A 23,489-nucleotide genomic window follows, 5' to 3' on the forward strand; every position below is an offset into this window, starting at 1 on the left:
AAAACTTCCTAAATGAAAATTATAGATCTCCAAAAGTTATGAAACTATGTAGTTGACAACTTTTTGATTTGAAATCATCTTATCATGCAAAACTACGTTTGAATCTCTCAAATTTGAAATTCGAATTTTTCAAACGACCTCGGATGGAAAAACTTCCTAAATGAAAATTGTAGATCTCGAAAAGTTATGAAACTTTATAGTTGACCACTTTTTGATTTGAATTCGTTTAGGGCCTCAAACAAGCAATTTACTCTCGGTTTAGTATAATATATGAGGATAAATAACGAATCTAGACATAAGTGACAGTGTAGTACAGTGGTAGAGCAGCAGAGACGCTAGGGAGAGGTCGTGAGTTCGAATCCCGCCGGCCGCGTTAACCGCGGATTTTGCGCAAAAAATGCAGCGACTTCAATGGAGGCGGGCGCGCGCTGGTCGGTGGTGACCTCCCCCAAAAAAAATTCGGGATTTTTTTGCTATTGTTTTTGGGTTTTTCGCATTTTTATTTTGCCGAGTGTAAATTTTTGCCGAGTGTTTTTTCGGCACTCGGCGAAGTCTTTGCCGAGTGCCCGACAAAAAACACTCGGCAAAATCTGTTTGCCGACTAAAATTCGCCGAGTGTCGTTTGCCGAGTGTCGACACTCGGCAAACCCTTTGCCGAGGGTTTTTTAGGCTTTGCCCCTCCTGATTCCCGTAGTGCTCCTGACGTATCTAGGTTAGTCTACGTAACCCCCTAACTTAAAATCAGGTATTGTGCACACTAAACTTTGTGAAACCGAGCAAATAACCCCTGGGTGGTATTGGAAAGGTGGTTTTGCTGATTTGGCAGTCCATGTTGGCAAGATTTGACACAGTGATACATGGGCTCGCCTGTCAGCCTGGTTGGGCCATCTCTTCTCTCCTTCCCCGGCGTTGTGGTGCTTCTGTCCGGCGAAGGGAGAGGACGACAGTGCTCGCGCACTGGGCCTTGCCCATGTCGACGTGCGGCTGTCGTATCGTGATGCCAAGCCCACCGAAGGACTGCCCTAGCGCCAATGACGCCGGGGGCGACGACGCTGTTCCTGTTGCCGCCGTCGGGCCCGGCTGCCCTCGCGTGAGCCCCGCCACGTTGCGTGGTCTGGCACAGCGAGAGGTAGACATGGGCACTGCTTCGTGGAGCACCTGGGCCTGCTGCAGCTACCTCCCTTTGATCCCTGAAGCTTTCAGAAGAGAACAGGTTCCCTGTGGCGTCATAACTCTACGCTAATACGCGCGCCCGCCCCCCCCCCCCCCCCCCCCCCCCCCCCCCCCCCCCCCACACACACACACACACACACACACACACACCCCACACAACACACCCCCTGCCGAGTAGACGTATTTGGAGAGTAGCAGAGTATATATATTCATACATGTGGTGCATGACTCTCAGCGTTGCATGTGTATCCCTATCACCTAAGCTCTAGCTTGTTTCCTTTATGCACGTTCTAGTACATCATGTACACACGCGTGCGTGATAGCTAGGTTCATGCACCCATTAGCTAGCTTCTTTTCTTTTCATGGATACGTAGCCCCTGCGTCAGCTTGCTTCTTGTTAGCCTACGATGAAACGGCGTCGTAGTCGCTCGTAACAGCAGCAGCTGGCCAGTGGACCAAAGCCATGCGCCGTACGTCGTACGTCCTCCTCCTCGTATAGGCCACGTACAATATGCGATAGAGAGTACACGTAGACGACATGAATGGTAGTGGCTGTCTGGTAGAAGCCATGCGCCTGCAGCTCCGTACGTCCCGGCCTATCGTCGTCGCCGCCGAAGCTTACTGCCGGCTCTGAGGCCGACGCAGGCGATGGAGGACAGGAGCAACGCGTGCGCAAGCAGAAGACGATGCCGAGCGCAAGCGACGAGGACATGAGCAACGTGTGCGCGTGACTGGCGGCGGCGGTGCAGTGGCGAGCGAGTGCCAGGACATGGGGCATCCACGGTAGGGACCAGGGGCGAAGCTAGAGCACAACGGTGGGGTAACCATAACTACAATAACCCATATGATGTTAAAAAAAAAAGATAATTAATGCATAACTACCATATTTTAATATCAAAATTTGAGTTCTAGCAATAGCGATCAGAGAGCTCACCAATAGTCCTCAATACTAAAATCGTCAGGATATAGTTTTCCTAAGGTCATCAAAGTCTCCACAGTAAAATCATGAAACGAGTCCCTTGGACTGAAAGCGGCCGAGCAAACAAGCAATTGAGAGCCTGTTACACTAAAGCGGCTATCAAGCTCTTGAACTAGCCCATCAATAACATCGCTAAAGCAATCCACTCTATCAATTTCATGCATATCACAAAACTCGTTCACTTCATTTAATAATTTCTCCCACCCATCTCTTCTAAGATCATATAAATGGAGTCTACATTTACAATGTTGTCAATATTAGATGCAAATAAAAGGCAAAGTCAAAAGATTTGAAATATACTAGAAGATTTGATGCCTGATATCTATTTTTTCAATCTCTATCATCCTTTTCAACAACTTGTGGCACTTCAACTATTGTAGGAAACATGTTGACTAAACTATTGCCGTTATGGCTTAAAAAAACTATTGCAGTTCTATACTATCAGAAATATATATTAAAAAAATAGAAAAAATCACACTAACCCTAAACAGATTGAGGCTTAGCATGATTCAAATTCTGGATAATCGAGGGCTTGATGAGTTGATGCCTTGCCTTTTATTTTGGATCAATATCTGTCGCCGGCCACCTCGTGCCAGGTTGCACATAAGGTGCCTCATTTTGGCCATGGGGGTGCACATAAGGTGAAATGTTGATAGTTACAAGGGAATTTTGATTTTTGCCTGGGTGCCTGGGCACCCACTGGGTCTAACTGAGCTTCGCCCATGGTAGGGACAGCAGCACCGCCAGTCGTGGTGCGTGGAGCAACGGTGGTGTGGGCTGATAGATGGGCCTGGACACCACGTCATCAGAGACATGTCAGCGTGGAATGCCACGTACAAAACCACGCCATGGGGTTATTTGTCCTGTTTTGCGAAGTTTAATGTGTACAATATCTGATTTTATAGTTGAGCGGTTACGTAGATCATGCTGTATACATCAGGGGTTACGTAGATTTTTTTCCAAAATTATTGCCAGTTGCTGGCTTGCTGCGCCGCATAGGAAGAGGGCCGCACCTTGGGCCGCGTGAGGTACAATGGCTGGGCCCGTGCGTCATGCGGGTCATATAAATGGGCTGGGCCGTGAACGTTGCGTGATATCCGTTACGGAGCCTTTCACTGTCATTCCGCTGGCCGATCATCAGGGATTAAGGGCCATCTTCTCCAAGAAACACATGGAGTCGTCCTCTCAAAACACGTGGAATAATAATCGATTTTACCGCCGCTGTTACGATCGTTCCAAGAGCGATCCGAGTTAGATTACTCACCATGATTATCCGACGCTGCTTATCTTAGATGTTTCCGAGATCCAAAACAAGAACAAGAGCGACCGAGAACGTGGCGACAAAGCACCCGCGGCTTCATATCCCGCAACCACCACCAGCCGCGACCGCGAGAGGGCAGGTAGTAGTGAACCCCACGCCACAGCAACCGACCTCGGATGGCCGGCGGCGGCAGCGGCGACCGTGACGCGGCGGCGGCCGAGGCGGAGCTCCGCGCGGGGTTCGAGACCCTGGCCGTGACGCGAACGGACCCGTCCGCGGGGGTCTACGAGGTCCGCCTCAACCGCCCGGCGCAGCGCAACGCGCTGAGCCCGGCCGCCTTCGCGGAGATCCCACGCGCCATGTCGCTCCTGGACCGGACCCCCACCGCGCGCGCCGTGGTGCTGTCCGCCGCGGGCCCGCACTTCTGCGCGGGCATCGAGCTGGAGGGCCCCGGGGACCCGCTGGCCGCCGCCTCCGCCGCGGGCGCCGGCGACCCCGTGGCCGCCGCGGAGGCGCTCCGCCGCGCGGTCCTGGACATGCAGGCGGCGCTCACGGCCATCGAGCGGTGCCGGAAGCCCGTCGTCGCGGCGGTGCACGGCGCCTGAGTCGGCGGCGGCGTCGACGTCGTGGCGGCCTGCGACATCAGGTGCTGCTCCAGGGACGCCACGTTCGTGCTCAAGGAGGTGGACATGGCCACCGTCGCCGACCTCGGCGCGCTGCAGCGCCTCCCGCGGATCGTCGGCTACGGCAGCGCTGCTGACCTCGCGCTCACCGGACGCAAGATCACCGCCATGGAGGCCAAGGAGATGGGGCTGGTTACCAGGGTCTTCGATTCCAAAAAAGACTTGGATGCCGGCGCCGCAAAGATCGCCAAAGGTAATTAACATCTACTAGTATCTGTCTTCTCCTTCTTACATACAGTACAATTGTTCATGCTTCGCTGCCTTGTTTAACATGAGACGTACTAAAGCTACTGCAATAGAGCTGAAAGCAACAAACAGTACTTTACTCTAGTGAGCACCAATGACTGTCACAGCCCTTTTGACAACCCTTGTACCACCAATATATCAAGTTCAAGATAACTGTTAACTAGCTTGTAGGAGTACAACGGTTCTTCCACCATCTGAGTATGATGCTCCTAGAATTCATATAGATCCATCTCCAATGGACACCCATGTGGCTTAGGCACCTAGCAGTGGTGGTCTTGTGGGTTTTCAAAGATTGTGCCTATAGATTATGTGCTCATTCCCCTTTTATGATGAGAATGCATAATGTTGTACCTATTGTCGGTTTTGTGTTAGTCTGTTCAATTGTGCATGAGTACTCTTACTTCACTAGCAAAAATGCCCGTGCGTTGCAACGGAGTACGGGACACATAGTTAATTGCATGGTCACTTATATACGCCCGTGCGTTGCAACGCAGAAAATAGAAATCCAAAAAATCTACAATTGTTATGAAAAAGTGGGGGTTCAATACTAAATGTAGATTGGCCAAGGAGAGGCTCATGAGTATCCGTCATGGACTCTGCTTACGTGCGATGACCATAAGCGTGCCCCAACTGTGAACAAGAAGGACTCAGACATGAAAACGGAAAAACATATACAGTAACCGAGTCGATGTCTTAGTTGGACGAAAATTTAAAAGTGGCAGAAAATTTTCCTCTTTAGTATTAGGTATAGATATGCTAGGTTAAACTGCAAATTGTCTTCAGCTCACTCCTGCGTGAACATAATCTGTCATTTTCTTGACTAGTTTTGGACTGAACTTGGGTGATAATTTCAGAAATAGCTGAGAAGTCGGCATGGGCGGTGATGGGAACCAAGGCGGTTTTGCTGAGAAGCAGGGATGTGACTGTAGAACAAGGCCTGGAGCATGTAGCCACATGGAATGCGGGTATGATGAGATCGAATGATCTGAAGGAGGCCATCAGAGCCTTCCTGGAGAAGCGGAAGCCTGTGTTCTCCAAGCTGTAATGATCAGATTCAGATACCATACCTCTACTTATCTGAAAATAAAAAGGAATAAGTGTGTTAGGAGTAGACAAGAATACCATATGTGTATGTGGTAGCATTTGGCGAAACATCCTTTCTTGTCAGGGAAAATGCATGTCCTCGATGGAGCTGTGAAGAAACTTTTCCATGTCAATTGAGCTTACCAAAGTTGTTTCGGTTGATATGTCAAATGAGCCCAGGGTGTTATTGTTTTGTTACCTGTTCCAGTCTGTACGCAGACTCATTTCTTCTGCACCATATACACGGTAGTGAATGTCCCAGTTCGCCCAAACCCCCAGATGAGTTTTAACTCCAGATGATTGTTTGGCATTGTCTCACCGCTACAAGATGAAAACCTTTACTTATACTGTTGAAAATGAATACTAGAGCAATATGCCCCAGAAGTGTAGCACCCTACTCTTCATCATGAACTCTACATGTCAAGGAACTTAAGAGCAGGAACAATACTACAGCATATTAACCCGAGATAACTTAGCATTCGCCAAAAAAAAAAAAAAAAAAAAAAAAAAAAAAAAAACTCAATATAACTTAGCGATAAATTAACATTTCCAAAGAAGCAAAGAAATTAATCTTAACATGGGCACTCAGATCGAGCGATGTTCATTTACTGCAATGCAAAGGTTAGTCATTTTTCACAACCATTACCATCCACCAAGCAACTGAAACCTATTTTAGGCTTACTGCTCCGATTATATACAGACAAAACCTGACAGTGCCAAACTGGAGACGTCACAAACCAACTGCTTCAAACAATAGACATGAAAGACATCTCAAATTAAGAGAAAGAAGAAAAGAAAGTCCAGAAACAACTGCCATACAGGTCATGAGTCTAATAACATTAGTGACCTCAAATCTCAAACAGAACAACAAATTAGCAACGAACTGGCACTAACAACCCTGAGCATCTCACTACAGCCGCTTACATGGTCAATGCCATCATCGACCTGCTTCAACTCCCCAGCTTGAACGCCCAGGGTTCATCGCTGAGGAGCCTTGCTCTTCCAAGCCTCCTCCAACTGCAAGGGCGTCACGGCTGAGGTCTGGAGATGCGCTACGAAACCTGCCATCCTTGTCCTCCAACAAGTTGCTCAGACCAGCTCCTAAATCACCAATCTCAGCTGCCATCCTAGGCTCATCCCAAGCCACTGGTTTTCTACCCATCTCACTGTCGCCAACAGCTCTACCCATGTTTGGACTCATGAAACCATTTGTTGGACGAGGCCTCAGACCATGCTCCTGTTGGACCCTACCACAGAAGTTGTTCTTGGAAGGAGGGATCGTTGTAAAGAAGATCTCTTTGATGTTTTCTATGACTCCCCTGTTGTATGGGTTGGCTCGTTGATCATAGCGATACCTGAAGTTCTCATATGTTGTCTACAAAGCAGAAGTAGGGCAACTGATTAGCAATTGGCACAACATACTTCATCAGGCAAGGATATAAATACATCCTTCTTGGAATCAGTTTTTACCTGATTTGTGCTCATGAGATACAAATGGAACACAGAAAGGCCACCAACAAACCAAACCGCAATGAATGTGTAGATGATTAAAGCAATAGACGCAGGGGTCTTTGCCATTGCCTTCCAAATTGTTATCTGCTCTGCATTTCTGATCTTAACAATGAGCACCCAACAGAACCCAAAGACATCCAGGCAGAGCAGAGTTGTTGAGAATACAAACATATAGAAGAACCTGTAATTCCTCTGCACAAATATAAGAAATCTTCTAAGGTGTTTGAAGTCTTTTACAATCCATCAAATTTAAGCAGGAATCTAGGCATTCTAAAAGGAAAATATGCTCTACATTTTAGTAACATGAGGGAACAAGCAAATACTCCCTCCGTTCCAAATTATAAGTCGCTTTGACTTTTTTGGTACATCCATTTTGCTATGCATATAGATATAATATTATGTCTAGATACCTAGCAAAATGGATGAACCAAAAAAGTCAAAACGACTTATAATTTGGAACGGAGGGAGTACAATCGATGCGTTAAATGAAGAGACAACAGGGGCTGCAAGATTTAACATAAAGTGTTGGCAAAAGATTGTATATGAACAGCAAGACAGGCTTTCTGAGTCACGAGTGTTTAGTTAATAAACTTACCAGTCCTATGCATTGTCCAACCCATGGGCAGTGATGATCAAAACGCTCCACACAGTTGTTGCAGATAGAGCAATGAGAGCAACGAGGAGGCCTGTACAACATGCAAGTGTCACAGTATTTTGTCTTCACAGTGATCCCGTTGACAACAACATCCTTCACTCGGGGCAAACGCACAGGTGGAGTCTGGTTAGCCCCAACCTCTGCATTGCCATCAAAACCTTCAGGTTCTGGAGGATGTGCATTGCGAGGTATGATCCCCGGATCTCTCCCAGAAGTTAGAAGCAGAAGACTCAGATCCTGAAAGGTGGCATAATGCTTAAACAAGTTAGAAGATATGTTCATTCTATATCTTCTCATTACCACCAAGACCATGACTAAAGATAAATTTGTGTATGTACTAAATTAAAAGATAGGGGTAGGAGCACCAGCAAAATATGCTTGGTGCTAGTGGACAGCAAGTTAAAAAAGGTACTACAACAGGGCGAATAATCCCCTTTTCTAGATAAAATCAGGAATCACTTCAATTAACACATGACGCTTAATAAAGGCAGAATATTACATTTCGATGCCATTACGAGCAATTAAATTTGACAGTTCACAGGCACTATATCATCTGGAGTGAGCCGCTTGCACAATTAGCATATAGTGAATAATAAAATAATTAATGCAGAAGCGAAAGGAATAATCCCCTTTGATGACATCCAGAACTAAGTTACATTGTATAATTAGGGATCACTTTGCCATTTAACACATGACACATGATAAAAGCAGAATATCACAGTCCCATACGGTTAGGAGCAATTAAATAACAGTTCTTAAGCAGTGTATCGTCTAGGGAGTCACTTGCCCAGTTGGAATGCAAAGTATTGGAAAGGCAAATGTGAAACTGCAAATTTCCAGTTTCTAATCATATATTTTGATTGTAATAAAACTGAACCAAGCGATCATGCCAGACACAACCAATATAGATTCAGAATACAAGCATAGTTTGAAAAATTGAAGCTGTCAGCTTTGTTAAAGACTCGGACTGTTCCAATAACTGCATATATATTAAGCAACAGTACCTGTACCGCACAGCTCGGGAAATAAATGAGTGTGGTGATTTGAAAAAGGATAAGAACGATACTCACATATGCTGTGAATAGAACTGCTGCAATCATGACCGGCAATCCCAGACCATAAGAGAACCTATCCATCAATTCCTTCGCAACGAATGCACAGAAGATTGATGCTGGCGCGAGAATAAGGAACATGGTGACAAACAAGGATCTTGCATCAGGACCAAATATGAATCTCCCCTTCAGTAAAAACACCTGCAAAACATGCAAACTACCGTCAAGCACACTTTCTAGTTCTAGCACGACAGAAACAGCTTGAAAATCTCGTAGGAAACATTTCTTCTCAAGCTAGGTGGGTACCATTGTCAACTTTGTCTATGCACAACTCACAAAAGAAAGCAGAGGGTGAAATTATTCTGAGATGTAATAGACACTAAGTCGTAGTATAATTAATGCACTAGTCCAGTCCTAAAACTCAGGTTTCTTGTCCTGACCAAGACCAGAGGCACTTAACCCGTCCAGCCGTCCTAGAACCTACATTCCCAGAATCCCAGTACAAAATCATAAAATAAATGGGGGAAAATCGAGTAATCAATTGTTTTTGGAGCCAACAATGACCAAACGAATTTGCCAAGTTCAGCGAGGGAAACCCAACATCTGCCTACCACACCGCAGACACGAGTCAATCTGGTGCCGGTCCCTAGAAAGAAAGGAACAGTTAATTTGACTCGCGACATCAAGGCCGCACAGATCCACACCACACCCGCAACAAAGGAACTAGGGGAGGAAGAAAGGCGTAGAGGGGAAGAGAGAGGAGAGGGGCATTCCGCTCACATTGTTCCCCTTCCAGGCCTTGTACACCAGCGGCGCCTCCCCGCCAGCGCCGGCGCCGGTGCCGACGCCAGCGCTGGCGCTCGCTCCGTTCATCGCCGCCGCCCGCTCAGCCGCGAATAGCCGTCGAGATCACGGCCCAGATCACTACATAGCCGGCGGCACAGCAACCTCCCGGGATCGCAGCGCCGCAGGTGGTGTGAGCTCGCAATGCCGTCCCCCCCACCCCAACCCCACCGCTGCGCCGCCGCTGATGTCGCGGGAGGGAGAGAAGCGAGATGAGACCAAATGGAGGGCCTCTGCTGGGGACATGTAGTAATATCTCGTGGTGGTCCCTTCTTCCCTAGGTTTTGCATAGAAGCCCTCCTATTTCTCCACATTTCTGCTCCCCGCGCGGCAGCGAGCAGGGCGAAAGCCCCGCCATTTGCGCCGTGCACAGTGTAAGTAGCTTCCTCTCTTTTCTGAATGATTTTTCAATTCTGTTAATATAAAAATTTGAAAAGATTTTTGTGTCAACTTTCTGCGTCCGCAGAAAGTTTGTTTGATTGGAGTTACCAAATCCTTGCTGGCAGGAGAGTTTGGGGCAAGTGGGTGAACAAAGCTGGGATTCCCAAATGCTAACTTGAGATCTGTGACAGTTAGTTTTACTTACAAACAAACTGCAGTGTGCTAACTTAAGAAGGTGGTGTTTGGTTAAGTGGTTCAGGTGCAGCTGTAATGGTTTAGTTGTTGTTATGGCACAACGAAAGTCATTGTCAGGTCAAAAGAGAAACTGGTGCCCTTTCTTCTGCATGTGCCACAGCTGAGCAACTTTTGAAATGGAATCAGTTGGCTTTGGCCCGCACAATCAGCCTGTTCGGTTGGCTGGTTCGTATCGTTGCTGGTTCGTGAAGAAGTACTGTTGACTGATTTGTGTGAGAAAAAAATATTGCTCCAGCTGAAAATTTACGATCGTTTATGATAAGCCACAGCCAAACAAACAGGCTGAATAATGATGGCCGGAGTTCTAAAGGCCGGGAACATATGATTTCACGCCAAAAATAGGGAGATTATAAGATGTTCATTCTTCTTCCGTGCTACTGTGAGCTCGGATTCCAAAAATATATATATAGGACCTATTTCAAACGTAGGAATTTAGAATATCACGAGAATCAATTTATTTTTATATACAGAGAAAACGGAAAAGAAATCCTGCATTTCAAAGGAGCCACAGTGTTCATTGTGATCACCATATTTGGAAGCGAGATGGAAGAGAACACCCATTGAGCCATGAAGTCATCAATGAGTTGGCAAAAACAGGATATGTCAATTAACAATTGTGCAAGAAATAATTAATAACCAGAAAAAAGAAGCAAGAAAACGATTGTCAAGCACAACAAGCAAGGTGTTAAATGTGAAAACTAGGTGTAAAGGAAATGAGAAAGGATGGAAACGGTCAAAAAGAGGCCTTAACCACTTTTCAACTACGGCAACAACAACGTGGCCTTTCAATCCTGAGCAAGTTAGGGTAGACTAAAATTAAAACACACCAAGAGCCCCAAGTCACGGTTTAGGTACTTCAATAGTCGATTTTCAAGCACTTATATTCAAACATAGATCTTTAGGTATATCCCGGGTTTTTAAATCTCTTTTTATTGCCTTTCCCATGTCAATTTTGGTCTTCATCTACCTCTCCGCATATTATTAGCTTGACTTAGCACTCCACAATACACCGTTGCCTTTAGAGGTCTCCTTTTATGGCAGAACCGTCTAATCTAATGTCTCCCAAGAGTGCTCGTCTTTCATTAGACACTAAGCACTCAAGGGAGAACACCAAATTACTTGGTTCCGTCGGGCACACCCTAGGAGAGAACCCGAAAATTCACATTTTTACCATCAGGATCATAAATGAGAGAATAAAGCTTACATCATTCTTAACAATTTCTTACATCACTTTTAATACAACATCAGAGTATAATATTTATTATTATAACAGCGGAATGTAATCATATTATCAGAGTTATGAACAATTTAATTTAACAGCGGAATAAAAACATGTTATCAGAATTACAGCGGAAATAAATATCTAGTCATGACATGCTGAAGCATTGATATATAAACTATGACAACAGATTATAAAACTTTTATTTAGAAAACATTTAGTAAAAGTTATAAATAAAAACTATGATCGTAGTGTAAAGGAAATCCTCTCTGAGCCCACCAGGAGGTATCCACACACAAGGGTCAGCTCTAGCATCTACCTATGAAAGGTCCTTATTGGTTTTGGTAATTGAGTGACAACCTAGGTGAACTAATTGTGTTTATGTGAGATACACAGGTGATTAGTCCACAGGTACATGTGTGTGAGCAACATATGCCATGAAGGTGAAAATGGCTTGAAGATGTTGCAAAGCTCACACATGTGATGATGAAGGAGCTTAAATGCACATGAGACATGACATTGAGTCATGTGATCAAGGTGGAGAAGATCAAGATAAGACTTGGCTTGATGGACCGGTTGCAAGCATGAAGGGCAAGTCGAAGGCTTTGGAGTGATGGACCGCGTGGCGGTGAAGCTTGAGCAAGACTTGGCGCCGATGGACGATGGCAACGGTGAAGAGCAAGTAGAGTCAAGATCGATGAACCAATATGATCATGTGATGATATGAAGTGGATCATATCATTGTTGATCGTGTTGGTGCATGTGTTGCATCGACATTGGAGGAGATGGAATGGAATGCGCAAGGCAAAGGTATAACCTAGGGCATTTCATTTCACCGGTCATAGGTGTGTAGAGAAGTTTATGACCGGGTTTAGGATAGATGGCCGTACTATCAAGAGGGGCAAACTTGTTTGCATATCAGTCATCTAGTGCCACTCGAGTGATCTAACCTTGCATTATCGCTAGGATCGAGTGGCGTGACAAGTTAAGTGGCTAACATCCGTTGGGAAATGATTGTGAAAATGCTAACACACATACACATTGTGGTGTACACTTGGTGGTGTTGGCACATTTACAAAGGCGGTGGTGTTTGTAGGGGTGAGATGGGTTTGGGTCGCTTTCGAGAAAATAGAATGTCTATTTTCTATTGCGCCGGATGCAAATTCTTGTGGTTAGCACACTTGAGCAAGGGTGAAGAAAATGGAGAAGATGCTGGCGTCGGTCAACTGACCGGACGCTGGATCTAAATGCACCGGACGCTGGCAGGCTGCGTCCGGTCGCGCTAACGTGGAGTGTAGCAGTCGCTGGAGTGTGACCGGACGCTGGCTGCGTCTGATCGCGTTCGACCGGACGCGTCCGGTCATGCTCGGGAGCTTACTGGAAACGACCGGACGCTGGGGGTTCAGCGTCCGGTCAGTTGAGTGCTGCTGCGTCCGGTCAGGTCAAGTGACCGTTGGAACCGAGACACGTGGTCGTCTGTGGGCGACCGGACGCTGAGGTCCAGCGTCCGGTCAACACGACCGGAGCATCCGGTCAGCCCGACCGTTGCCCAGTGAAAGGGTAACGGCTAGTTTAGCCCTTGGGGCTATAAATAGAAATGGCCTTCGGCCATGGCTGAAGTGGAGCACCTCAAGGGACTTAGTGTCCATGCTTGTGAGTGCTTGGGAGCCCTCCATCACACATATACTTGATAGTGATCATTCGATTGTGTGAGTGAGCGATTCTAGTGTGATTGCATCGTGAGGTTGCATCGAGTGGCACTAGGTGATCGAGTTGCAAGCCGGTGGTGCTTGTTACTCTTGGAGGTTGCCACCTCCTAGACGGCTTGGTGGTGGTCTCCGTCGAAGCGTGCAAGAAGCTTGTGCGGCGCTCCGGAGAAGTGCTTGTGAGGGGCATTGTGCTCGCCCCGCGGGAGCCGCGAAGAGCAACTCTAGTAAAGCGTGTTATTGAGCTACCCTCACTATCGGGGTGGGTTCTTGCGGCGCCCGACATGTGGGCTTAGCGGGTGATGCTAATTAGCCGCCGAACCACCAAGTGAGCGGTCGACACAACGGGGACTAGCGTGTTGGCAAACACGTGAACCTCGGGAGAAAAATCATCATGTCAACCTTGTTCTTCCCATTGGTTTGCATCCCCATTACACAAGCTTGCCATTACTTTTATACATATTAAGCTTGTGTAGTTGCTCTTGTAATTAGATAGCTTGTGTAGCTTGCTAATTACCTTCTTGCTTGTGTAGCATAGAAGTAGCTTCCTTGCGTGGCTAATTTGGTTTTAGTAACCTTGTTAGTCACATTGCTTAGTTTGTGTAGCTAAGTATTTGCGCTCTCTAATTAGGCATTGGTTGCCTTGTTATTGAGCATTGCTAGTGAGCTTAGTTAGCTTTATGCTTTTGCTTACTAGCATGTGTAGGAGCTCCCTTGTTGTTTAAAGTACTAGTGGCATAGGTTTGTGTGACCTTGCTCCTAGAATTGTTTAGGAGAGCTCTAGCTAGCCCGGCACCTTTGTTGCATAATTGTTATCTTTGCAAGGTGCTAGTGAACATATATAGTGGGGTGTAGTCTTGGCTAGACCGTTAGTTTAAATTTCGCATTTGTATCGGTTAGCCGACGCAATTAAGTTTTAGAAAAGACTATTCACCCCCCCTCTAGTCGCCATCTCGACCCTTCAACCTGTCACCTACAACAGGGGAAATAAAACCCTGAGTACTCAATTGTACTCAGCAAGACTTACCCATCAGGAGAAAAGAAAAGACTCCAAGGATATGCAAGGCTATCTGGCTTGTGGGTTTATTGCATTTGCAGAAAGCATTACTAAGTGCGCGTCCTTATATTTAATTTTTTATTAATAGCCATATTGGTTCATTAACTAACCATTCTATATAAGCACCTGTGCTACTTTCAAGCTGGTGGTAAGCAATCAAAATTTCTTTTTTCCATCTTTTATCTTCAGTTCTTACTACGATGCTAGAGTTAAGACAAGTCGTACCGACTCGACGGCGATTCACGAACCAATGTCCTCAGCTGGGTACCCCGAAAACACACGTCCCGCTTGTACCGAAGTGAAAGCTCTAGTTTGATTTTGGTTAATTGATGAAACCCTAAGTGCTAACCTAGTTTATCAAAGTGATTATGAGATAGGTAGCACTACTCCAAGTGATGAAGCAATGGCGAAGATCATGACGATGGTGATGGCATGGTGATGATCAAATGCTTGAACTTGAAAAGAAGAAAGAGAAAAACAAAAGGCTCAAGACAAATGTATAAATAGTAGGAGCTATTTTATTTTGGTGATCAAGACACTTAGCGAGTGTGATCACATTTAGGTTAAATAGTTGTACTATTAAGAGGGGTAAAACTCATTTTAAAATACGGTTATCAAAGTGCCACTAGATGCTCTAACTCATTGCATATGCTTTTAGAATCTAGTGGAGTGCTAACACCCTTGAAAGTATTTGTGAAAATATGCTAACACATATGCATAAGGTGATACACTTGGTGGTTGGCATATTTGAGCAAGGGTTAGAAACTTCACCGGCGGAGTGTCCGCCCGTAGTGTGCGGACAGTCCGACGGTACCATCGGCGCCCTATACAAAAAGACAGTGGTTCACGGAGTGACCGGACACTGGTGGTGCAGTGACCGGACGCTGGATTCAGAGTCCGGTCAGTGACAGTAGTAAGCACACGGTCTCGGTCTTGTGATCGGACGTTAGTGTGTAAACTGATCGGACACTCATGGTCTGAGTCCGGTCAGTGCTGACGTATGCTGACGTGAGGCGCACAGAGAAAACATTGAGTGACTGGACGCCGGATGTGTCTGATCGAGCATGACCGAACGCGTCCGGTCATGAAATTTCGCGTTTGGAACCTTACTGGAAATGACCAGACGCTGGGGTCCTACGTCCGGTCACTTTCTAACTGACGCATCCGGTCATCACTTGACCATTGAGATCGGGCGATCGGCGTTTGAAGCCGATGACACATGGCAAGCATCGGGCAACCGGACGCTGGGGTCCTACATCAGGTCAAACTGACCGGAGCGTCCTATCACCCTGTGTTGTGCCCAGTGAAGGGGTACAACGGCTCTATTTCGTGGGGGCTTCTATTTAAGCCCCGTGGCTGGCTCAAGCTCACTCTCTTGGCCATTTTGTATTGACAAGGCAACCTTGTGAGCTTAGCCAAAGCCCTTCCACTCATCTTCATCATTGTTTCATCATCATTGTGAGATTAGGAGAGAATCCAAGTGTATTGCTTGAGTGATTGCATCTAGTGGCACTTGACATTCGTGTTTCGCTGCGGGATTCACTTGTTACTCTTGATGGTTGCCGCCACCTGGATGGCTTGGAGCAGCGAGGATCATTGAGCGAAGGTTCGTGATTGTCTCCGGCTCCGATCATGGTGATTGTGAGGGGTCTTGTGCCTTCCCCGGTGGAGAGCCAAAAGATAACTCTAGTGGATTACTCGTGTTATTGAGTTACCTCACTTGTGGGTAGGTTCTTGCGGTGTCCAATTATGTGGACAAGATTCGTGCAACACCTCTTAGCCACCAAACCACCAAGTATTGGTCGACACAACGGGACTAGCGTGCCGACAAGCATGTGAACCTCAGGAGAAAAATTGGTTGACTCTTGCCTTTTGGTATTCTCCCGGTGATTGATTTAGTATTCATCTTATGATTGGTTTATTCCTCTACACGACGGTAGAATCACCCTACTCACTTATTTATATTCTTGTAAACTAGTTGTGGCAAGCTCTTTAGTGTAATTAGAATTGAGAGCTTGCTTTGTTATTTTAAGTTTATCTAGTGGATCTCTTTAGAATAGTAAGGTTGAGAGCTCTTAGTGAGTAGTAACATTTCAAGTTGTGTGCCTAGTAATCATTGTAACTAGAATTGTTGAATAGGTGGCTTGCAATCCTTATAGAGCTAGAGCAAGTTTGTATTTCGCTATTTGCCATACTAATCAAATTGCTCTAGTTGATTTATAGATTTTTAAATAGGCTATTCACCCCCCCTCTAGTCATATTAGGACCTTTCACCAAGGCACAAGCAGGACCAACCCATCACCCTCCTGTCCTAGGTGTTCAGGTCCCCATCCAAGCTAGGACTCCAAGCCCCCGCCCTGAGTCTCGAACTTAGTGCGGTGCAAGGACCTCCTCCACCAAAAAAACAAAACCCTGACAGTCGGTCCGAAAAGAGCCAGATCCACGATAAGAGAACAATAAGTCTTCTAAGCGCCCATACATAAGTAGGTGCTCGGGATAATAAATCTATGACTTGCCTAGCGTCTTATGCAACGACCGGTCCTTAACCGACATAGACAGGGAAAGCAGTGTAACCAGGTTAGGCCCCGTGTCCACGGCGACATAACCTCTTACACCCACCAATACCTAAACCATATTCCTACCTGGTCACTATTTTCCTTTCCATCATTTATATTTTCTAAGTGATAATAATACAGTAATATATTTCCTATCTCTCGCGAGTGACAGACAATCACTCGACTTCTACCGGAGTCCCGTAGCATAGCATTCTACACGATCCTGTCATACTAGTAAGACTCATAGGATAAAGATATATATGCAAGTGGATTTCATTCAACTCCTTAAAATTTAATGCACAAATATAATTTAAACTATAGAAAAATAAGGGTTATGCACTAGGGCTTGCCTGGGTAAGATATATAACCAAAAGTTAGTATTTGCGTCTTCAGATTATCCACACCATCTGAACAGAAAGCCCATCGCATCATCTCCTGAAGAGAATACCATTACACCATCTTCGGATTCTCAATCATCCTTTAATTGGTCCATTGATCCATCATCGTACCTATATAATATGCATTGATGCAAATGCATAGATGTAAATAATCAACGATAGCTAAAATGCTTAGAAACCTGATCACGCCTCACAAGCTAACGAGCTAGTTCTAACGCTGGTCTACGTATTCATGTTGTCGAATAAGACATTATTTCCTAACAATTATTTTAGTTATATAAATCCAAGTTATTTCTCTATTATATTCTATCAATTTAATCTTTATTTGCAATAGGACATCATTATCTATCTAGCAAACTAATTATTCCGGAGCTACAAAAACTACAGTGAGTACCTAATATTGCTAGGAGCCTACTATATAAATTTCAGATTCAACAATATTACCAATTCATCACAATAATTCCTACAAATTTATATTTTTATAATATTAAGTACCTTAATTTAATTATACAGCTTCCAAGAATATTATTAAACTATATGAACAAAATACACTATTGATTCACTTATCGCTTTTCGTATGCTTTAAATAAAAAATCCGAGAAAATTGTTTTGAAATTTTTTCTTAGGCCTAAATCGTGATGCTAAACGAGCTCGTAACACCAGGGGTGTAACACCTTTGGACATGGCCAAACCACCTCAACTAATGTTGGATAAACTTTTCTTTAATTGGTGCTACCCCTAGACGATCACGTATATCATCGTTTCAAACTTGGTCCATTCTTGCGTGACCACAAATCCATCGCAACATACGTATTTCTACAACACTCAGTTGTTGAATATGTTGAATCTTTATGGGCCAATATTCTCCTCCATATAATATAGCCGGTTTAATTGTCGTTCTATAAAACTTGTCTTTTAACTTTCGTGGTACCCTCTTGTCACAGAGAATGCCAAAAGCTTGTCGCCACTTGATCCACCCTGTTTTGATTATATAGCTAACGTCCACATCAATATCTTCGTCTCTCTGTAGCATCGATCCCAGATACTGAAAGGTATCCTTCTTAGGCACTATTTGATCTTTCAAACTCACATCTCCCTCCTCCTGCGTAGCTTCGCCAAAGTCACATCTTATGTATTCGGTTTTAGTTCTGCTCAATCTAAAACCTTTAGACTCAAGGGTCTGTCGCAATAACTCTAGTTTCCTATTTACTCCCGCCTGGCTTTTGTCCCCTAACTCTACATCATCAGCGAATAACATACACCAAGGGATATCTCCTTGTATGTTTCTGGTAACCTCATCCATTACCAAGGCAAAGAGATATGTGTTTAAGACTGATCTTTGATGATGTCTAATTTTAATCGAAAAGTAATATGTGTTACCATCGTTTGTTCGAACACTAGTCACAACATTGTTGTACATGTCTTTGATGAGGGCAGGTACTTTAATGGGACTTTATGTTTGTCCAAAGCCCACCACATAACCATGTCAAAAGATTATCTTATCATAAGCCTTCTCCAAATCAATGAAAACCATGTGGAGGTCCTTCTTCTGCTCTCTAAACCACTCCATAACCTGTCTTATTAAAAAGATTGCTTCTGTGGTTGGCTTTTCGGGCATGAAACTAAATTGGTTTGTTGATATATGTGTCGTTTCTCGCAGTTGCTGCTCGATGACTCTCTCCCATAGCTTCATAGTGTGGCTCACCAACTTAATTTCTCAATAATTAGTACAACTTTGATATCTCCCTTGTTCCTATAGATTGGTACCAATATGCTTCTTTTCCACTCCTCAGGCATCTTATTTGATTGAAAGATATTGTTGAACATCTTGGTTAGCCACACTATAGCTATATCCCTAAGACATTTCCACACCTTGACTGGGATACCATCAGGGCCCATCGCTTTGCCCTCTTTCATCCTTTTTAAGGCTTCTCTGACCTCTAATTCTTGAATCCTCCGCACAAAGCGTCTATTAGTATCATCAAACGAGTCATCCAGCTGAACGATGATGTTCTCGTTCTCACCATTGAACAATTTATCAAAATACTTTTGTCTTAACTACTTTTCATCTTTAAAAATTATATAAAATCAAAATCAGGAAGGTTCAACAAAGAAACAACAACAAAATTCAGAAATAAAGCATTGGTCAGAAAAAATGTTGATACGATTGGGAACCAGAACTTTTTTGAGGGGCACTAAACACACATCACAGAGCACCAACTTCAAAATATAGTATTTTCAATGGGCAATGCCCGGCACTTCTCTTACCGGTGCAATTTGACTATTTGAGTATTACCGTTTGCACATGACAAAATACAAGCTTGTTCAAAACTAGCCAACACTTCTCTCACCTCCAAGTAACAACTTATTCGAAGAGCCTTATTCCCATCTTTAGGGTGATTGGAGAGCAACTCTCTACCAGGTCATGTCTGTTTGGCATAGTTTTAATTCAAATATCGATGTTGGGCCCATATTTTGTAAACTAAATTAGAATAGTTTAAATATTTATATTTTATCAAAACTATAAACAAAATGATTCATAAAAATGCTTTTTGGCATACTTCAACTCAGATTCAAGATTTGCTGGAGCTACAAATACATAGCTAAGAAATCCATATATATTTACTGGAGTTGGAGCTCTGCCAAACAAAACTGGAAGGGGTGAGCAAGTCTACAATGGCTTGGCCCAATAGCAACCCATACTTGCATTAGGGCATGTTTAACGCTTTTGTTTTATGACCTAAACAAAAAAGGGCCTAGGAAGCCCATAATGGCTATTTATGTTTATTTATATATACAAGGAAATGATGAGCTGGACCAGCTTGTGTGATCCCAATAGTGATATTTGGCTCGAAACAACTCAATTTTTTTCGTTGGCATGGCTAGTAATTTGCTCAAACCCTAGTTTTCTTTAGAGGATGGGGTGATTTTAGGGAGAGGATATGAGGCTAAGAAGAAATTTGTCAGCGAGAAGAAGGCACCGGAGCTCTTAAACCCGAAGTCAAGATAGGAAAGATCTGCTAGAGATGTTTTGTTTATATCTAGAGACAATTGCGATATTGTTCTCGTTTTTAACTCTAACTACATGTTTGTCTCTATTTTTTTTTTAAATACAGATTTGCCTTTGTTTTTTGAACGTTAGTCTCATGTCTACCCCTGCTTGTGGAAGGTGTGCCCTAGTGATAAATAAGAGTATATCCAAGAGTTTCCAAAACCCACTTTCAGCCTGTTCGGGAGGCTGTATCGTATCGTGGATTATTTACTGCTGGCTGGTTTGGTGTGAGAGAAAACATTATTCCCGGCTGGAAATTTATGATCGTTTACGAGCAAGCGAACATGGTGTTTGAGTCTAGTTTCCAAAACTGCTCCCCAACAACTTTCTCAACTTCTAATCTTTCTATACTTAGGAACTAGACCTAATCGTGCGGATATATACGCGCAATGTATCCATCGGTCAATCTGAAAGTAGAATGACATGGGGGAAGAATAAAGAATATGACAGAGTTCCTGATAAAAATATACAAAAGAGAAAGAAAACATAAAAGTAGCTAGGACTTATGATGATTTAAAAATTATTCGTGATTTAAAATTGTATTCTATACTTTAAGACAGAGACATTAAAAACTGTTGAATAAACCCAACAGAGTGCTCCCAAGATTTTTTTAGCCACTTGAAAAACTTATTGATTTACTGATTTTTTTTTAACTATTGGTTATCGGTAATGTATCAAAATAAATTAGAAAAAAAGAATGGAGAGAAAAAGACTATAATGCCCATCTCGTATCCAAAAGCCTTGTGGCCTCTTTTGACTCTGTGAGGCCGTGACCATGAGTCACGAACCGGTGCCTTCCTCTGTTCAACCGCAGTGGCGCAACGCGGCGGCTGGCGTGTCGGCGGTTGCGGCGCGGTGGCGGCGGAGCCGGGCTGCTGCGATGCGGGGGCGAGCCGCCGCGTTGCACCGCCGCCAAAATCGAAAGCTGCCGGCCTGCCGCACTGCAGCTGCAGTTGCCAGTTGGGGTGAGATGCGGCAAGACGGGGAGCACGTGGCTTGGTGGTGGTAGCCGGCGGGGGCGAGCTCCAACGGTGGATCCGCCCGGCTCCGTTCATCGAGCTCGAGTGGCAAGTGGCAGCTCGCTGGAGGACAAGAATGGATGACAGGTTTCGTCGTGTTGTGTATCTTCGGATCTCAAAGGAGTTCACTGGACGGGAACCTATAAATGTGTCCGCTTCTCTTCCCCACGCCCGGCCTTGTCGCTTTATCGCCAACCTGTGGCCATGGACGCTCCACCACGCACCACCACCACCCCGTCCCCTTCCTCCAGTCCTCCTCCTCAAACCCACCCCTCTCTCGCTCGCCTCGCCCCCACTCCCCTCCCGTCCCTATGGCGGCCGTCACCACAGCCACCGCCGCCGCGTCCTCCTCCTTCCTCCACCGCCGAAGCCCCGCCCACTGCCGGCGCGCCACGCTCCGCGCCGCGGCGGGGCACTGCCGCCACTCCAGCTCCAGGTTCGCCTGCCGCGCCGCCGAGGTGTCCGGGGCCGAGCCGTCCACACCGGCGGCGGAGGGCGCGGGAGGTGGCGGGGGCGCATCGTGGGTGCCGGTGGTGCCGCTCGCCGCGCTGCCGCGCGGGGAACGCCGCGTGATCGTGCAGGACGGGGAGGAGATCCTGCTGCTCTGGTACAAGGACCAGGTCTTCGCCATCGAGAACCGGTCGCCAGCGGAGGGCGCCTACACCGAGGGCCTCCTCAACGCCAAGCTCACGCAGGTGCGTCTCGACTTGAGCTCACGCCAATGCCGGCCTGCGCTGCGCGCAGCGCAGCTGACTACTATCTTTTTCGTGCCCGCGAGTGACACAGGCGTTACCTGTTCTAACCGTATGAAAAAGTATGCAAACAGAAAACGATCGACAACCAAACCCGTCGAAGTGCCTTTGTTTTGAAACAATCTACAAATTCCCTATTAATAAACTTCCCTAGTTGGTTCTAGAGTTTCAAAACAAGTTAAATGTTACTTCTAACTTGTGTACTTGGTGTGAGCAGGTATCAACTTTATGCCTGTTTTGTCTGAACCAAGTTTGGAGAAAATGTATCTGACTACGCGGATATCTTTACCCGCTTCATGAACTAATGAAATTACTCTTGTTTATGATTGATTAAAACAAACGTGACGTTTAGAAATGCTCAATAAAGCTTTATTGGTTTCACAAGCAAATGAGTTTGCCTATAGCACTGTCGCATATGGCTTCTGTCTGTGTACATTTTACAAAACTGAAATGTTCGTGGTAGTCTATCGTTCAGCTACATGAGGCTTTTCAACTTTAAAACCCTGCCATCGAACATTCTTAAAAGTTTTGGGCAAAAGAGTAAAAAAAAACACTCAATCCTTAATTTACTGCTAACATGTCTGAAGGGTCATGGGTATGGAGTAATACCTTTCTTGTGTATTACTTAGATGAGATAATTTTGCTTTCCTTCACAAAGATGTGACCTTGCATTTTCTTTTTTTGGTGTTTCAGGATGGGTGCATTGTTTGCCCATCAACAGAAAGTACATTTGACCTTCGCACTGGGGAAATAAAAGAATGGTATCCCAAAAACCCTGTCCTAAGGGCTCTTACACCGGCTTTGAGGAAACTATTCACTTACCGTGTGAAAACAGATGAAGAAAACATATACATCAGCATCAGTGGGTCTGATAGTGTAGGATCAGCGGAGATTATATTCAGCGGGAAAGCTCAACCTGGCGTTACTGCATCGGATGTCAATGTGGAAGAGGTATCAGATTTTTCCTCACTTACTCTGCTAGCCACCTTCAGACATGTTTTTTTCCTGTTCGATATGATTCCTTCTTTTCTAATTAACTTCAGTCTACATTTTCAGTGAAATGAGAATTTCCCTGAACATCTGGATCCAACTTATATTCCTTTATGTTTTCAGGTGAGAATGATAGTCGACGAGGATGTCGGAGGTTTCGGTTTCACCAGCGAGAATGAACTGATCAATGGAAAAGCCGCTATAATTGGCTTTCTCTTGTTGATAGATTTTGAGCTTTTAACTGGCAAGGGCCTTCTCAAGGGGACTGGTTTCTTGGACTTCATCTATGCAGTTTCTGGAGCTTTCAACTGATGAATATGTTTGTTCCTTACTTCCTTGGTATCAGAGTGCCATCAAGGTACTTGTCTACTTGACTACCCTTAGAAGCCTAGGTTTTGTCAGCGTACAGTTGAGTGCACGAGCAGTTGTGCTTGTAATTGAACACCATGCTTGCCTGTAAAGTGAGGAACAAGAGAGTTATTGCTGAATGTTTTTTGTTAATCTTGATTCTATATAAAATGGGTTTTGTGTCAACTATCTGTGACTGCAGAAAGCGTGTTTGATTGGGGTTAGTTAGTGTGGCCGAAGGGGACTACTTGTCCTCCAAATAATGCAGAC

The 23,489-nt window shown here is 45.0% G+C and overlaps 4 protein-coding genes across 4 annotated transcripts; 3 read left to right on the forward strand and 1 right to left on the reverse strand.

Moving 5' to 3' along the window:
• Positions 1-3,328: 3,328 nt before the first annotated feature.
• Positions 3,329-5,589, forward strand: LOC136453950 (delta(3,5)-Delta(2,4)-dienoyl-CoA isomerase, peroxisomal-like). Its single transcript, XM_066454498.1, has 2 exons — positions 3,329-4,289; positions 5,197-5,589. The coding sequence occupies exon 1, from the start codon at positions 3,590-3,592 to the stop codon at positions 4,016-4,018; it is 429 nt and encodes a 142-aa protein (XP_066310595.1). The 5' UTR covers positions 3,329-3,589; the 3' UTR covers positions 4,019-4,289; positions 5,197-5,589.
• LOC136455541 (delta(3,5)-Delta(2,4)-dienoyl-CoA isomerase, peroxisomal-like) lies at positions 4,103-5,387 on the forward strand. The gene is made up of 2 exons (XM_066455522.1): positions 4,103-4,289; positions 5,197-5,387. Exons 1-2 carry the CDS (start codon positions 4,103-4,105, stop codon positions 5,385-5,387), a joined length of 378 nt encoding a protein of 125 aa, XP_066311619.1.
• Positions 5,590-6,073: 484 nt separating the features above from the next.
• Positions 6,074-9,689, reverse strand: LOC136453951 (probable protein S-acyltransferase 7). The gene is made up of 5 exons (XM_066454499.1): positions 9,425-9,689; positions 8,663-8,845; positions 7,533-7,829; positions 6,896-7,129; positions 6,074-6,800 (listed from the first exon to the last, which is right to left on the reverse strand). Exons 1-5 carry the CDS (start codon positions 9,515-9,517, stop codon positions 6,363-6,365), a joined length of 1,245 nt encoding a protein of 414 aa, XP_066310596.1. The 5' UTR covers positions 9,518-9,689; the 3' UTR covers positions 6,074-6,362.
• Positions 9,690-21,368: 11,679 nt separating this feature from the next.
• Positions 21,369-23,405, forward strand: LOC136453952 (uncharacterized). The gene is made up of 3 exons (XM_066454500.1): positions 21,369-21,824; positions 22,575-22,832; positions 22,995-23,405. Exons 1-3 carry the CDS (start codon positions 21,441-21,443, stop codon positions 23,181-23,183), a joined length of 831 nt encoding a protein of 276 aa, XP_066310597.1. The 5' UTR covers positions 21,369-21,440; the 3' UTR covers positions 23,184-23,405.
• Positions 23,406-23,489: the final 84 nt, after the last annotated feature.

This window comes from Miscanthus floridulus, chromosome 5 (assembly GCF_019320115.1).
Source record: "Miscanthus floridulus cultivar M001 chromosome 5, ASM1932011v1, whole genome shotgun sequence".
NCBI classification, from domain to species: Eukaryota; Viridiplantae; Streptophyta; class Magnoliopsida; order Poales; family Poaceae; genus Miscanthus; species Miscanthus floridulus.